This window comes from Lampetra fluviatilis, chromosome 27, assembly GCF_964198595.1.
Source record: "Lampetra fluviatilis chromosome 27, kcLamFluv1.1, whole genome shotgun sequence".
NCBI classification, from domain to species: domain Eukaryota; kingdom Metazoa; phylum Chordata; class Hyperoartia; order Petromyzontiformes; family Petromyzontidae; genus Lampetra; species Lampetra fluviatilis.
In genome coordinates, this window is record NC_136301.1 from 877253 (window position 1) to 895814 (window position 18562).

The 18562-nt window shown below is 43.7% G+C and overlaps 1 protein-coding gene across 1 annotated transcript in view; it reads right to left on the reverse strand.

The window, feature by feature from the left end:
* Nucleotides 1-508: 508 nt before the first annotated feature.
* LOC144942438 (scavenger receptor cysteine-rich domain-containing protein DMBT1-like) overlaps nucleotides 509-18562 on the reverse strand; it is a 132162-nt gene continuing 114108 nt past the window's right edge. The window contains exons 7-8 of the mRNA XM_078869311.1: nucleotides 1018-1332; nucleotides 509-564 (exon numbers count right to left, since the gene is read on the reverse strand). Coding sequence (XP_078725437.1) covers nucleotides 509-564; nucleotides 1018-1332 — 371 coding nt within the window. The remainder of the gene's footprint in view (nucleotides 565-1017; nucleotides 1333-18562) is intronic.

Genomic DNA, 18562 nt, shown 5'->3' on the forward strand with positions numbered 1-18562 from the left:
TGCCTGCTGCAAGAACACATTTCAGTTTTATAACAATAACAACCAGGATATCCGAGAATAGTCTACACACTCTGAGTCATTCATAGGTATGCTTGTTTTTGTTATCGTGTACAAGGTCACATGACTACCGTATCATTTAGCTCAGTATCAGGTGACGGAAGAACGTAGGTGTCTGATCACGTCTTCACTTGGAAGAAGCTCAATCCCTGAAGATGACATCCCAAGCTTGGGGCACTACTCGTGAGGCTGGGCCTAAACGGTGGCGCTGCCGGTACCAGCACGTGGTGCTGTGAGTCACGTGTGAGCGTGATGACTTACATGGGATGGTAGTAGATTCTGTAGACGAATGTGAAGGCATGAAACAGACAAAAGCACAGTGATCAGCATGGCTCTCGTATCATTGTTAATGAGCATCACAAAGCCTGAAGAGTCACCCATCGCATACCAAACTACTGCACATGATTAAATAGTTGACTATCAAGTAGGAGCAATGCATTCAATCCCAGCGTCACAGCAGGGCTCGCTCATTGCACCTGGCGTAGACGGTATCCCCCATGATGCCACCTGGTGCTTAAATCGCATCTCGCGATGGTGCAGAAAAAAGGTGAAAAACAGAACACAACACTTGATTTGGACAAGAGTATAAAGGGACCTTTCACCTCCCTTCGGACAGTGTTTTGTGGCTCCTCAAACTGCAAACTGATGATACTAAAGATCAATCTTGATTTGAAGCTTTCGTGACTGCAGGAATCCATACTATTTGGTTTTTTCGGTGAAGTCACGTCGGTAGAAACATAAAATAAATCACGACGTTTCGGGTGCAACACAAGCGTCCGTCATCAGGTGGGAAACATGGTATGCTGCTGAGGCAGACTGTATATGTCTAACTGTGTACATCTCATTATCTCTTCTCGAAGTCCTTTGACCCTTTCCATTGGGCTACATAGAAGCGTCGTGGACATGTATTTACAGGGCATCTAGGCAAAGTGTTACACATGCACGTCACATTGAATGTACCTTCTGAGCAGATGACAGAGGCATCCTCCTGATGGATACAGTTGTGACTCCCCCAGGGAAGATGCTGACAGGAGGAGAGCTGAGGCTCGTCGCCTGAGCACTGCACATCGTCGAGCCAGATCTGACCATAGCCCTGTCCGAAGTAAGCTACGGACAAGGCAGCAACAGCGGAGCCACAGCCCAGCTGGCGACACACGACCTGGGCGTTCTGCAGACTCCATCCGTCATCGCACACCGTGCCCCACGCGCCGCCGTAGAACACCTCCACCCGGCCCTGACACGAGGAGCCACCCCCAACCAGCCGTATTGGCGCATCTGGTGAGCATGAAAGTATTTATTTGTATTATTCATCATTGCAACAGCTTTACGCATATAACTATCCACGTACTGAAATCTACCGTCACGCTCAAGAAACGTGCATCAAATCGTGCATTTACAACTTGATGACTATCCAAAATAAATGTAATGCTTCCTTCAGCGCAGTGTTTCTCAAACTTATGTGGCCCCCGCACCACTCAGCCAATGTAAACTTTCCAAGGATCACCATCCAGCCACCCCCGCACCCCTGGTGACACAACTCATTCACTTCTCTCTCTAAACACCACTCATACTAAATGATTCATAACACCGGAACATAACAAAAACATGTCTTTTTTAAATGCAGCTGTTCGTTTTTTTTGGGATGGGCATTTGGATGTTAGGGTTACGGGAGTTGAGTCGGGGTAATTTTACTAAACTTTATTTTTACATTGAATATCAAAACTATGAATTAATGTCCGATACAAAAGGGATCAACAGTGTCATTGTTGCATGGATCAACCTGCGGTGACATCACAACCCTGCAGACCACTCAGTGGTGGTGTGGGGACCACACTCAGTGGGGACCACACTCAGTGGGAACCATTGCGTAAGGCTAATTTACCAAAACAACTGAACAGTCAGAGAGGCATGTGTTAAGGAGACAGCATAACGTGCAAAGATGCAGAATTATTTAATCGAATTGTGACAATTCATTGCATATTTCATGGAGGAGACGGGGAGATCATTACAAGCCCAGTGAGTAGGACTTGTAGGATATGCGCGTTCCAATGGCTGCTGGGTTAATTGCTACATGTGGTACAGGACAAGTTTACAGCTGATGGAACTGCAGTGGGAGAGGAAACTTACAAGGAGGGGTCGTGGTAGACACTGCATCAGATGATGAAGACATGTGAAAGACACACAAAATCATGAGATGGTGACACAGATGACTTTCAGTAGCATGACCAATGATATTATGCAATGTACACTCACTGCAAAAAACATCTCAATTGTGAATCTGAGAGCACCAACATTGCATCGCTTTAACTGGTGGTGCCAATTGCTCCACTGACAACACAGATGTATTCAATGGCAAGACACACACACAGACATGTTCATTATGTTACTTTCCGACCCGCCCCTACTGAACATCTGTGAATTTCTCCAGGATAAATAAAGATTCTGTTTCTGGTAAAAGAAAACAGGTTTTCTTCTATGATTGGTCCTCTACTCACAAAGTCTATCCACAAAGCATCCCACATTACCAGTCTTGTCAAATCCACCATGTGATCCGGCCCTTAAGACGACTGCGGTCACGGGCGTCCTAACAAATCTCAAGACCTTGGAAATGTCTGTCCAGTCGATGCTTCAATACAATGGCCACCACCTTCTGGGAAACGTTGCTTTGTGGTGTACCACAAGGCTCCTCCTTCGTCCTCCGCTCTCCTCACAACGTCTCCATCCACTTGGCCAAATCATCTCAACGTTCGGCAGTGGCCACCGTTGCTACGCTGATGACACCCGGCCCCATTGCACACACTCGGCTTCGCTGTCCAATCTCACGCCGTGCTTTGACGGAGGGTGAGCTACGTTTTGTTTTTAATTTCTGATTTAACGTTGCGTCGGTCATGTTTTCCAATACCTCACCACACTGGTCGGTGTGGGTGAGTGAAGCAGTGGGGCATCCAGGATCACTGCAGATATCATTCACTGATGATAGCTGTTGCCCAGAATCAAACTCAGGTCCCCAGGTTCAGAGTGTATGTTAGAGCTTTGCCCAGAGGACAATTGGGTGTCTGTCTTAGACAATACTTAAATCATATTTATAATCTAATATAAACATTTTCAATCAGTGTTGCACAAACTGTAAACAGGGTTATTTGAGAATAGTCTATAAATACGAGTAATTCGTGCGTTTTTAGTAATCCTGCACAAAGTAACGTGGCTACTATATTATTTAGTCCATTTTTATGAGGGGTGTTTTTGCTGTTGCGGCAGTATCAGTTGAGGGAAGAATGTAGGTGTCAGATCACATCTTCACATGCAAGAAGCTCAATCCCTGAAGATGACATCCCAAGCTTGGGGCACTGCTCATGAGGCTGGGCCAAAACGTTGGCGCTGCTGGTACAGGAACATGGTGCTGTGAGTCACGTGTGAGCGTGATGACTTACAGGTGGAGTAAGGAGTAGTTTCTGCAGACGAATAAGAAGGCATGAAAAAGAAAAAAAGAAAGTGATCAGCAGGGCCCTTGTGTCATTGTTATGGAGCGTCTCAAAATCTTTAAATATGTAATACAGACCGCCTGTCCAAAACAGGGTCATCTAATACAGGGACATTCATTGTTTGGTAGTGTTGTAAGCAAAAGGTTTAACCTACAATACTGTAATTGTTACATCTGGCTTGGTAAGTTCACAGTGGTAACTAGATTAGCTGTCTGCAGTCAATGAGCCATCATCGCAAAGAGATGATGATAGTGATTGTATCAGCAGCAGTGCAAAGGGCCACACAAAATTATAGTTATTGAAAACATACCAAATCCATTAGCATAAATGGGTAGTTAATTTTCTATCAAGGGCTTGTTTTTCATACTTTAACTAACAAGTCCTATTGACAGAAAAATACAAATATACAAACTCTATAAGTCTGCATAATGGCACAATGGCTAGATTGCTTGACTCAGAAAGTTACAACATAAAGCCCATGCAAGGAATAATTCCCTGATCATCAATCTGAGGTTAATATAATTAGAACCAATTTGTGGTAAGTTTACAGGAGTTGTCATCTCGATACAATTACCCATACTGTTCTGCCTCACGGCAGATGTGGGGCGTATGTACACAGGAATTTCCTGTTTTTGATGCTAAGTTTGGTCACGTGACTAGGAAGTTGCGATTTAAGATTCCCGCTCAACCACGGAGGCGTTGGCCATTACACACATAATTCAAGATGGCGGCACACATCGCGTCACAGTGAAGCCAGCTGCAAATGTCCATTGTGGGACTTTAAGAAGCATTGTCTGTAAGCTCGTTTATGTTCTTATAATATTGGCAATGCTGTTATAATGTTAGAATGACCGTTATAATGATGTAAATGCCTTTATAATGCTGTTAAATTGTTATGATAAATACGAGGCCTAGTTAACAACGAAGCCTGCAACTTTCTTATTGTGAATGTTACTTGTAATTTAATAAGTTGAGTCAAACTTGTACCTAAGTAACTTTATTGCGATCTGGAGAGCAAGGATGACGAAATGTCTCATTCATAGTGCAGTGTTATGCGTATTACTGTACATCTGGGGTGCAGTGTGATAACACGGTGTGCCTTTATGTTGTAACACAGTAGCTTATGCTCTTGTATAGCTATTCAGTGGTAATGTAGGTGCCTGGTCCATCCAGGATCTATTGTTGAGAAACATGTTATCTAAGACAATGTTATGACGCCGTGGTGTTCATTCATGGTGTTGGTGTTTCCGGGTATTAACAGATGCTGTATCTGTGCTGTTTTCTTACCAGTTTTACCTCGTTAAATTCAATAAATGACGTTTGGAGTCCGACATTCATCCTGGCTCTGAGGGTTTATTGGACGCGAGGATAACTACTCGGCTAGCGGTGCAACGCAGCGCACAGCGAGGGCGAGACACATACACATTCACAGATGACATTGATGTTGACAATGATTACTTACCAGTAGTTGTAGCTGAGCCAGATCGTAATTATTTGAAAAGAGACAAAGTACAAATATATGAATATTACAATCATTTTGCAATAATAAATTCATATTTACACGCATATTTCTGACCTATATAGAGTGTGTCATCTACACTTGCTTGATTCGTGTGCCCTCTTGTTTCCTCCAGGATGCAAACATTTACAATCAGTTTTCCAAAGACTAAGCAGGATCTTAGAAGAATAGTCTATGAACTTGGTGAGTGATTCATAGCTATATTTTAATCCTGTACATGGTCACGTGACTACTGTATTATTTAGTTCATTTTATAAGGGTTTGTTGCTGTTGCGGCAATATCAGTTGAGGGAAGAGGGTAGGTGTCGGATCATGTCTCAAATACACGACATGGTATACAGACTAAAACATCCACGTACGCATTAACACAAGCAGGTAGATGGGAATGCTTGATTCATTTAAAGGGATATACAAGGTTCAAGGAGTTGTCTTACTTCCATATTCACAGTTGCTGCCCCATGATCCTGGAGGGCAAAAGCACTGGTAGTAGGGATACGACCAGTAGAATGCACAGGTGCCCCCATTCTGACAGGGGTATGACTGACACCAATCTGCAAAGAAAGGCACAATTCATTAGGTCTGCATGTTGAACTTCTTTCGCAGCTTACGTGGCCAACAGTGCTAACCGCAGGTGCGGGGAACATACAATTAAACACAAAAATTTGTTTGAAGGAAATTAGTTTTCAACCTAGATTTTAAAGTTCGCAGCTCCAGTGGCTTCCTAATATCGGAAGAGCTTTCCAGACGGCCGCAAAAGCGCATCTGAAAGTGCGCGATGATGCAGTGACCGTATTTACAATGTTTATTGCGCTGGGTGATCTTTGGGCTTCAACTTTTTACCTGATTTTTTGTACTTTGATCACTAGAACTTTACACGATACTCAATACAATGTTGGGCCATCTGACTTGCTGTGGTTGTGCATGACTGTAATCTGATAACTCAGAGGTGAGGTTTGTGGATCACAGCGAAATGGAGCTGTTTTGAGTTCGAGGTTTATCCAGAAGACAATGTCGTGCCTGCATTAGATGATACTTCAATCGTATTTCTGAACTGTATAGACCTTGCTTGATCCGTGTTCCCTCTGGTTTGCTCCAGGATGCAAACATTTACAAACATTTTTCAAAGACTAAGCAGGATCTTCTACGAATTGTGTGTAAACTTGGTGAGTCATTCATGGATATATTTTGATCCTGTACATGGTCACTTGACTACTGTATTATTAAGTAATTCTTTTTAAGGGTTTTTTGCTGTTATGGCAATATCAGTTGAGGGAAGAATGTAGGTGTCAGATCACGTCTTCACTTGCAAGAAGCTCAATCCCTGAAGATGACATCCCAAGCTTGGGGCACTGCTCGTGAGGCTGGGCCTAAACGGTGGCGCTGCCGGTACCAGCAAGTGGTGCTGTGAGTCACGTGTGTGCTTGAGGACTTACATGGGATGGTAGGAGATTCTGCAGACGATGAATGTTAAGGCATGAAACAGACGAAAGCACAGTGATCAGTATGGTCCTTGTATCATTATGGAGCATCTCAAAACTGGAAAATATGTAATACAGACATCCTGCCCCATACAGTGTCATCCATTACAGGGACATTCTTTACGTAGTAGTTTTTGAGCAAAATGTGTAACCTACAATACTGTAATTGCTACATCTGGCTAGTTAAGTTAACAGTGGTAACTTGATGAGCTGTCTGCAGTTAATGAGCCATCATCGCACAGAGATGATGATGATAGTGTAGCAGCAGCAGTGTAAAGGGCCGCAACAAATGATAATTTATTGAAAACAAACCAAACACATTTGCATAAATGGGTTAATTTTCTATCAAGGGCTTGCTTTTCATACTTGAACTACCAAGTCCTATGTACAGAAGAATATAAATATACAAACTTTATAAGCCCGCAGAATTGCACAGTGGCTAGATTGCTTGACTTAGAAAGTTGCAATGTAAATCCCAAGCAAGGAACAATTTGGCTGATCAATAATCTGAGTTCAATATAATTAGGACCAATTTGTGGTACGCTAACAGGAGTTGTCTCTATACAATGACCCATACCATGCACAGAGATTATATTGATGTTGACAATTATTACTTACCAGAAGATGTAGCTGAACCAGATGGTGATTATTTGAAAAGAGACAAAGTACAAATACATGAAAATTACAATCAATTTGCAATAATAAATTAATATTTACACACGTATTTTTCACCTATATGCAGTGTAAGTGTCATCTATACGTGCTTGATCCGTGTACCCTTCCGGTTGCCTGCTGCAAGAACACATTTCAGTTTTATAACAATAACCAGGATATCTGAGAATAGTCTACACACTCTGAGTCATTCATAAGTATGCTTGTTTTTGTTATCGTCTACAAGGTCACATGACTACTGAATCATTTAGCTCAGTATCAGGTGACGGAAGAACGTAGGTGTCAGATCACGTCTTCACTTGGAAGAAGTTCAATCCCTGAAGATGACATCCTAAGCTTGGGGCACTGCTCATGAGGCTGGGCCTAAACGGTGGCGCAGCCGGTACCAGCACGTGATGCTGTGAGTCACGTGTGAGCATGAGGACTTACATGGGATGGTAGTAGATTCTGGAGACGATGAATGTGAAGGCATGAAACAGAGGAAAGCACAGTGATCAGTATGGTCCTTGTATCATTGTTATGGAGCATCTCAAAACCTGAATATATGTGTAGTGAGTTCAACTGAGTCGCAGACGGACAATTGGAGGCAAACACATTTATTTAACACCAACACACAGGGTAACTGCCCCTTAATAGAATAACCTATGGTGGTGACCACCAGGCTAACTACACTAATTACCACGTAACTAGCTACTATCGACCGGGACCACAGCTCGGGTCCAGGTCCACGTGTTGGAGACTCGGAGAACGTAGACTAAGGTTTCTATAGGATGAACAACAACTCCGGTCCCTCTGCGGGACCCGGCTTAGATCCTCTGCGGCGTGGCTGGCTCCGCGTTTGGCCACGACCACCTTCCAGAATCCTCGAGCAGGATCTGGACCCCGACCACGTGACCACTCCCGGCCCTCACTTGGGGCCCCTTTGTAGACTTAACTGGTCACGTGTCCTCTCGGGTCAACCGGAGTGCCATGGCCTTTAGTAACCTCATTCCTATGGCCGGCACTTCCACACCCTGTCCTGTAGGGCTGGCACTGTAGGCCAAGCGTGGCGCCATCCAGCGCTATCAATCAGCGCTCACCGAGCCCCACTAGGGCCGGTACTGCACCCACACCATTGTGGTGTCCGCGATGTCGTTACACCGCACGCCGTGCCTCTCTAAGGCCGGCACTGCACAGTGACATCCCGCGATGCCACTAAATATGTAATACAGACCACCTGTCCAAAACAGTGTCATGCAGCCAGGGCCATTCATTGTGCTGTAATGTTGTGAACTAGATATACGTGTATAACGTACACAACTGTAATTGCTACGTCTGGCTTGTTGATTTCACAATGGTTACAAGCTAATGAGCTGAATGCTGTTAATGAGCCACTGTCGCACAGAGATGACGATAGCGATTGTCAGGGCTTAGCAGCAGCATTGCTAAGGGCTCCCCCAAATGATCAATATTTAAAACAGACCAAACCCATTTTCATCAATGGGATGGACATTTTCTAGCAATTGGTTGTTCTTCATACTTGAATAACCCAGTCGTATTTACAGCAGAATATAAATACACAAACTCTCTAATCTAAAAGAAGTGCCAAGAGTGCTTGACTCAGAAAGTTGCAAAATAAATCCCATGCAAGGAACAATTCAACTGGTCATCAATCTGAGGTCAATATAATTAGAACCAATTCATGGTCAGTTAGCACGAGTTATTGTTTTCTCTATACAATGACTCATGCCATGCATTGAGATGTTTGTGTTGACAATTATTACTTACCAGGAGTTGTAGCTGAATTAGATCACGATCATTTGAAAAGAAACAAAGTACAAAAAGAAAAAAATTACGATCATTTCCCAATAATTTCACATTTACACACGTATTTTTCACCTATATATATACAGTGCAAGTGTCATCTATTCTTGATTGATTAATGTGTCCTTCTGGTAGCCTTCTGCATGCAAATGTTCCAGTTTTGCCAAAACTATGGCCATGAAATTCTCAGAATAGTCTATAAACTCTGTGAGTCAATCATATGTATGTTTGTCTTTTCATCCTGTACATGATCACACGACTACAGTATTATTTAGTTAATTAATAAGGGGTGTTTTCGTTGTTGTTGCAGTATCAGCTGAGGGAAGAATGTAGGTGCCAGATCACGTCTTCACTTGGAAGAAGCTCAATCCCTAAAGATGACATCCTGATGTAGGGGTGTTAGAGAGAGAGCCGTTATGCATGGCAGCTTATGGGAAACAAACACAGTGGGCGGGGCTACGTGAGTGCACGGGGGGGGGGTGCTCTCAACGACGTCCGCACCAGGCAGCCCGGGGCCCCACCCCTCAGCGGGGGTTGAGTATAAAGGGGGATGTGTCAGAGGGCTCGGGGCAGAATGTTAAAGCTAAACCAGTGAAGACCGAAGATCGTCTAGCTAGAGCCCTGGACTCCCCTGGGACGCCGCCCTTGTCAGGGCCGCGCAGGACCGAGCCAGCGGCGTGGTCCCGAGAACCAGAGCTAGTGCTCTGGGACTCCGGGTACCGTAGCCCGACTGACCAGTGTCGGGCCAGACAGCCTCCCCTAGCCCATTAGTGGAGGATTAGGAGGTAGGTCAGGGGTAGCTAGCAGTGTATTCCCAGCTATCCGGGTGAGGGGGCCGATACCCCCTCCAATACTGTATGTCCACAGTTGTGACGACTATTGTGAAATAAATACGTGTGCCTCGACCCCGGTGTCCAAGCGTCCTCGACGGTACTACACCAAGCTTGGGGCACTGCTCGTGAGGCTGGGCCTAAACGGTGGCGCTGCCGGTACCAGCAAGTGGTGCTGTGAGTCACGTGTGAGCCTGATGACTTACAGGTGTAGTAAGTAGTAGCTTCTGCAGACGAATATGAAGGCATGAAAAAGACAAAAACAACGTGATCAGCAGGGCCCTTGTGTCATTGTTATGGAGCATCTCAAAACTGCAAAATATGTAATACAGACCACCTGTCCAAAACAGGATCATCTAGTACAGGGACATTCATTGTGTGGTAGTGTTGTGAGCAAAATGTTTAACCTACAATACTTTAATTGCTACATCTGGCTTGTTAAGCTCACAATGGTAACTTGATGAGCTGTCTGCAGTTAATGGGCCATCATCGCAAAGAGATGATGATAGTGATTGTAGCAACAGCAGTGCAAAGGGCCACACAAAATGATAGTTATTGAAAACAGACCAAATCCATTTGCATAAATGGGTTGTTAATTTTCTATCAAGGGCTTGTTTTTCATACTTTAACTAACAAGTCCTATTTACAGAATAATACAAATATACGAACTCTATAAGTCGGCAGAATGGCACCGTGGCTAGATTGCTTGACTCAGAAAGTTGCAACATAAAGCCCATGCAAGGAACAATTCGCCGATCATCAATCTGAGGTCAATATAATTAGAACCAATTTGTGGTACGTTAACAGGAGTTGTCGTCTCTATACAATGACCCATACCATGCACAGAGATGTTTGTGTTGACAATTATTACTTACCAGTAGTTGTAGCTGAGCCAGATCGTAATTATTTGAAAAGAGACAAAGTACATATATATGAATATTACAATCATTTTGCAATAATAAATTCATATTTACACGCATAGTTCTGACCTATATAGAGTGTGTCATCTACACTTGCTTGATTCGTGTGCCCTCTTGTTTCCTCCAGGATGCAAACATTTACAATCAGTTTTCCAAAGACTAAGCAGGATCTTAGAAGAATAGTCTATAAACTTGGTGAGTGATTCATAGCTATATTTCCATCCTGTACATGGTCACGTGACTACTGTATTATTTAGTCCATTTTATAAGGGCTTGTTGCTGTTGCGGCAACATCAGTTGCTGGAAGAAGGTAGGTGCCCGATCACGTCTCGAAAATACACGAACAGGTATACAGACTAATACATCCACGTGTGCATTAACATAAGCAGATAGATGGCATTGCTTGATTCATTAAAAGGGATATACAAGGTTGAAAAAGTTATCTTACTTCCGTATTCACAGTTGCTGCCCCATGATCCTGGAGGGCAAAAGCACTGGTAGTAGGGATACGACCAGTAGAATGCACAGGTGCCCCCATTCTGACAGGGGTATGACTGGCACCAATCTGCAAAGAAAGGCACAATCATTAGGCCTGCATGTTGAACTTCTTTCGCAGCTTACGTGGCCAACCGTGCTAACCGCAGGTGCGGGGAACATACAATTAAACACAAAAATTAGTTTGAAGGAAATTAGTTTCAACCTAGATTTAAAAGTTCGCAACTCCAGTGGCTTCCTAATGTCAGAAGAGCTTTCCAGACGGCGCATCTGAAAGTGCGCGATGATGCAGTGACCCTGTTTACAATGTTTATTGCGCTGGGTGATCTTTGGGCTTCAACTTTTTACCTGACTTTTCGTACTCGGATCACTAGAACTTTACACGATCCTCATTACAATGTTGGGCCATCTGACTTGCTGTGGTTGTGCATGACTGTAATCCAATAACTCAAGAGGTGAGGTTTGTGGATCACGGCGAGATGGAGCTGTTTTGTTTTTGAGGTTCATCCAGATGACAATGTCGTGCCTGTATTAGATCATACTTCAATCGTATTTCTGAACTGTATAGACAGTGTAAGTGTCTTCTATGCTTGCTTGATCCGTGTGCCCTCTGGTTTGCTCCAGGATGCAAACATTTACAAACATTTTTCAAAGACTAAGCAGGATCTTCTACGAATTGTATCAACTTGGATATATTTTTATCCTGTACACGGTCACGTGACTACTGTATTATTAAGTCAATTTTTAAGGGTTTTTTGCTGTAATGGCAATATCAGTTGAGGGAAGAATGTAGGTGTCAGATCACGTCTTCACTTGCAATAAGCTCGAACCCTGAAGATGACATCCCAAGCTTGGGGCACTGCTCGTGAGGCTGGGCCTAAACGGTGGCACTGCCGGTACCAGCACGTGGTGCTGTGAGTCACGTGTGTGCAGGAGGACTTACATGGGATGGTAGGAGATTCTGCAGACGATGAATGTGAAGGCATGAAACAGACGAAAGCACAGTGATCAGTATGGTCCTTGTATCATTGTTATGGAGCATCTCAAAACCTGAATATATGTGTAGTGAGTTCAACTGAGTCACAGACGGACACTTGGAGGCAACACATTTATTTAACACCAACACACAGGGTAACTGCCCCTTAACAGAATAACCTATGGTGGTGACCACCAGGCTAACTACACTAATTACCACGTAACTAGCTACTATGGACCGGGACCACAGCTCGGGTCCAGGTCCACGTGTTGGAGACTCGGAGAACGTAGACGAAGGTTTCTTCAGGATGAACAACAACGCCAGTCCCTCTGGGGGACCCGGCTTAGATCCTCTGCGGCGTGGCTGGCTCCACCCTTGGCCACGACCACCTTCCAGAATCCTCGAGCAGGATCTGGACCCCGACCAAGTGACCCCCCTAGCCCCCACTTGGGGCCCCTTTGTAGACTTAACTGGTCACGTGTCCTTTCGGATCAACCAGAGTGCCATGGCCTTTAGTAACCTCATTCCTATGGCCGGCACTCCCACACCCTATCATGTAGGGCTGGCACTGTACGCCAAGCGTGGTGCCATCCAGCGCTATCAATCAGCGCTCACCAAGCCCCTCTAGGGCCGATACTGCACCCACACCATTGTGGTGTCCGCGATGTCGTTACACCGCACGCCGTGCCTCTCTAAGGCCGGCACTGCACAGTGACATCCAGCGATGCCACTAAATATGTAATACAGACCACCTGTCCAAAACAGTGTCATGCAACCAGGGCCATTCATTATGCTGTAATGTTGTGAACTAGATATACGTGTATAACGTACACGACTGTAATTTCTACGTCTGGCTTGTTAATTTCACAATGGTTACAAGCTAATGAGCTGAATGCTGTTAATGAGCCACTGTCGCACAGAGATGATAGCGATTGTCAGGGCTTAGCAGCAGCACTGCTAAGGGCTCCCCCAAATTATGAATATGTAAAACAGACCAAACCCATTTTCATCAATGGGATGGACATTTTCTAGCAAGGGGTTGTTCTTCATACTTGAATTACCCAGTCGTATTTACAGCAGAATATAAATACACAAACTCTCTAATCTAACAGAACTGGCTCTAGTACTTGACTCAGAAAGTTGCAAAATAAATCCCTTGCAAGGAACAATTCTACTGGTCATCAATCTGAGGTCAATATAAGTAGAAACCAATTAATGGTCAGTTTGCACGAGTTTTCTCTATACAATGACCCATACCATGCATTGAGATGTTTGTGTTGACAATTATTACTTACCAGGAGTTGTAGCTGAATCAGATCAAGATCATTTGAAAAGAGACAAAGTACAAATACATGAATATTACAATAATTTTGCAATAATACATTCATATTTACACACGTATTTTTCACCTATATATATACAGTGCAAGTGTCATCTATTCTTGATTGATCAATGTGTCCTTCTGGTAGCCTCCTGCATGCAAACGTTCCAGTTTTGCCAAAACTATGGCCATGAAATTCTCAGAATAGTCTATAAACTCTGAGTCAATCATATGTATGTTTTTTTTTATCCTGTACATGGTCACACGACTACAGTATTATTTAGTTAATTTAATAAGGGGTGTTTTCGCTGTTGTTGCAGTATCAGCTGAGGGAAGAATGTAGGTGTACGATCAATTCTTCACTTGGAAGAAGCTCAATCCCTGAAGATGACATGCCAGGTTTGGGGCACTGATCGTGAGCTGGGCCTAAACAGTGGCACTGCCTGTACCAGGACATGGTGTTGTGAGTCACGTGTGAGCGTGATGACTTACAGGTGGAGTAAGTAGTCGTTTCTGCAGACGATGAATGTGAAGCCATAAAACAGACAAAAACAGAGTGATCAGCATGGTCCTTGTGTCATTGTTGTGAAGCGTCTCAAAATCTGAAAATAAGTAGTACAGACCACCTGCCCCATACGTTGTAATCCATTCTAGGGCCATTAATTGTGTGGTAGTCTTGTGAGCAAAATGTGTAACCTACAATACTAGAATTGCTACATCTGGCGGCTTGTTAAGTTCACAGTGGTTACTTGATGACGAGCTGACTGCAGTTAATGAGTAGTATATTCAGAAAATATAAATCTACAAATTATATAATCCAGCAGAAGGGCATAGTGGCTAGATTGCTTTACTCAGGAAGTTACAAGATTAATCCCATGCAAGGAAACGTTCGGCTGGTCATTAATGAGGTCAATATCATTAGAACCACAATTCGCCGATCATCAATCTGAGGTTAATATAATTAGACCTAATTCGTGGTAAGTTAGCAGGAGTTGTCTCTATACAATGACCCATACCATGCACAGAGATGATATTGATGTTGACAATCATTACTTACCAGCAGTTGTTGCTGAGCCAGATCGTAATTATTTGAAAAGAGAAAAAGTACAAATACGTTAATATTACAATCATTTTGAAATAATAAATTCATATTTACACGCATATTTCTGACCTATACAGAGTGTAAGTGTCATCTACACTTGCTTGGATCGTGTGCCCTATGGCTTCCTCCAGGATGCAAACATTTACAATCAGTTTTCCACAGACTAATCAGGATCTTCTAAGAATAGTCTATACACTTGGTGAGTGATTCATGGCTATATTTTCATCCTGTACATGGTCATGTGACTACTGTATTATTTAGTCCATTTTATAAGGGTTTGTTGCTGTTGCGGCAATATCAGTTGCGGGAAGAATGTAGGTGTCCGATCACGTCTCTAAAATACACCAACAGGTATACAGACTAATACATCCACGTGCGCATTAACATGAGCAGATACATGACAATGCTTGATTTATTAAAAGGGATAAACAAGGTTCAAGGAGTTATCTTACTTCCGTATTCACAGTTGCTGCCCCATGATTCTGGAGGGCAAAAGCACTGGTAGTAGGGATACGACCAGTAGAATGCACAGGTGCCCCCATTTTGACAGGGGTATGACTGGCACCAATCTGCAAAGAAAGGCGCAATCATTAGGTCTGCATGTTGAACTTCTTTCGCAGCTTACGCAGCCAACCGTGCTAATCGCAGGTGCTGGTAAAAGACAACTAAGCACGACAATCAGTTGTGAAGAAATCCGTTTTCAATCTAGATTTAAAAGTTCGCAGCTCCAGTGGCTTTCTAATGTCGGAAGAGCTTTCCAGACGGCCGCAAAAGCGCATCTGAAAGCACGCGATGATGCCGTGACCTTGTTTACAATGTTTATTGCGCTGGGATTGGGCTTGAACTTTTTACCTGACTTTCCGTACTAGGATCACTAGAACTTTACATGATCCTCAATACAATGGTGTGCACGCACACAGAAACAATGACTATATGGTGACATAATAAAAATAATCATGGACTAAATAAAGAGTTTATAGTCATGTGAGCCATCTGTTAAAGGCCATCTGACTTTATGTGGTTGTGGGTGAGGTTTGTGGATCACGGAGAGACGGAGCTATTTTGTGTTCGAGGTTTACCCAGAGGACAATGTTGTGCCTTTATTAGATGATACTTCAATCGCATTTTTGAACTATATAGACAGTGTAAGTGTCGTCTACACTTGCTTGATCCGTATGCCCGCTGGCTTCCTCCAGGATGCAAACATTGACAAACAGTTTTCCAAAGACTAAGCAGGATCTTGTAAGAATTGTGTGTAAACTTGGTGAGTCATTCATGGGTATATTTTGATCCTGTACATGGTCACATTGAGTCTATTTTATACGGGTTTTTTGCTGTTATGGCAATATCAGTTGAGGGAAAAATGTAGGTGCCAGATCACGTCTTCACTTGGAAGAAGCTCGATCCCTGAAGATGACATCCCAAGCTTGGGGCACTACTCGTGAGGCTGGACCTAAACGGTGGCGCTGCCGGTACCAGCACGTGGTGCTGTGAGTCACGTGTGAGCATGAGGACTTACATGGGAGGGAAGTAGATTCTGTAGACGATGAATGTGAAGGCATGAAACAGACGAAAGCACAGTGATCAGTATGGTCCTTGTATCATTGTTATGGAGCATCTCAAAACCTGAATATATGTGTCGTGAGTTCAACTGAGTCGCAGCCGTACACTTGGAGGCAACACATTTATTTAACACCAACACACGGGGTAACTGCCCCTTAACAGAATAACCTATGGTGGTGACCACCAGGCTAACTACACTAATTACCACGTAACTAGCTACTATGGACCGGGACCACAGCTCGGGTCCAGGTCCACGTGTTGGAGACTCGGAGAACGTAGACGAAGGTTTTTTCAGGATGAACAACAATGCCAGTCCCTCTGGGGACCCGGCTTAGATCCTCTGCGGCGTGGCTGGCTCCGCGTTTGGCCACGACCACCTTCCAGAATCCTCGAGCAGGATCTGGACCCCGACCAAGTGACCCCCCTAGCCCCCACTTGGGGCCCCTTTGTAGACTTAACTGGTCACGTGTCCTTTCGGATCAACCAGAGTGCCATGGCCTTTAGTAACCTCATTCCTATGGCCGGCACTCCCACACCCTATCATGTAGGGCTGGCACTGTACGCCAAGCGTGGTGCCATCCAGCGCTATCAATCAGCGCTCACCAAGCCCCTCTAGGGCCGATACTGCACCCACACCATTGTGGTGTCCGCGATGTCGTTACACCGCACGCCGTGCCTCTCTAAGGCCGGCACTGCACAGTGACATCCAGCGATGCCACTAAATATGTAATACAGACCACCTGTCCAAAACAGTGTCATGATATACAAGGGCCATTCATTGTGCTGTAATGTTGTGAACTAGATATATAACGTACACGACTGTAATTGTTACGTCTGGCTTGTTGATTTCACAATGGTTACAAGCTAATGAGCTGAATGCTGTTAATGAGCCACTGTCGCATAGAGATGATAGCGATTGTCAGGGCTTACCAGCAGCACTGCTAAGGGCTCCCCCAAATTATAAATATGTAAAACAGACCAAACCCATTTTCATCAATGGGATGGACATTTTCTAGCAAGGGGTTGTTCTTCATACTTGAATAACCCAGTCGTATTTACAGCAGAATATAAATACACAAACTCTCTAAACTAACAGGAGTGGCTAGAGTGCTTGACTCAGAAAGTTGCAAGCTAAATCCTATGCAAGGAACAATTCGACTGGTTATCAATCTGAGATCAATATAATTAGACTCAATTCATGGTCAGTTAGTACGAGTTATTGTTTTCTCTATACAATGACCCATACCATGCACTGAGATGTTTGTGTTGACTTGTATTACTTACCAGGAGTTGTAGCTGAATCAGATCATGATTATGTGAAAAGAGACAAAGTACAAATACATTAATATTACGATCATATTGCAATACAAAATCTTATGTACACGTATTTATTACCTTGGTATACAGTGTGCCATCTATGCCTGATTGATCAATGTGCCCTTCTGGTTGCCTGTTGCATGCGAACATTTCAGTTTTTGCCAAAACTATGGCCAGGATCGTCTCAGAATAGTCTATAAACTCTGTGAGTCAATCATATGTATGTTTTTTTAATCATGTACTGTACATGATCACACGACTAAAGTATTATTTAGTTAATTTAATGAGGGGTGTTTTCGTTGTTGTGGCAGTATCAGTTGAGGGAAGAATGTAGGTGTCAGATCACGTCTTCACTTGCAAGAAGCTCGATCCCTGAAGATGACATCCCAAGCTTGGGGCACTGCTCATGAGGCTGGGCCTAAACGATGGCGCTGTCGGAACCAGCACGTGGTGCTGTGAGTCACGTGTGAGCGTGAGGACTTACAGGTGGAGTACTCAGTAGTTTCTGCAGACGATGAATGTGAAGCCATGAAACAGACAAAAACAGAGTGATCAGCAGGGTCCTTGTGTCATTGTTGTGGAGCGTCTCAAAATCTGAAAATAAGTAGTACAGACCACCTGCCCCAGACATTGTCATCCATTCTAGGGCCATTAATTGTGTGGTAGTCTTGTGAGCAAAATGTGTAACCTACAATACTAGAATTGCTACATCTGGCGGCTTGTTAAGTTCACAGTGGTTACTTGATGACGAGCTGACTGCAGTTAATGAGTAGTATATTCAGAAAAATATAAATCTACAAATTATATAATCCAGCAGAAGGGCATAGTGGCTAGATTGCTTTACTCAGGAAGTTACAAGATTAATCCCATGCAAGGAAACGTTCGGCTGGTCATTAATGAGGTCAATATCATTAGAACCACAATTCGCCGATCATCAATCTGAGGTTAATATAATTAGACCTAATTCGTGGTAAGTTAGCAGGAGTTGTCTCTATACAATGACCCATACCATGCACAGAGATGATAT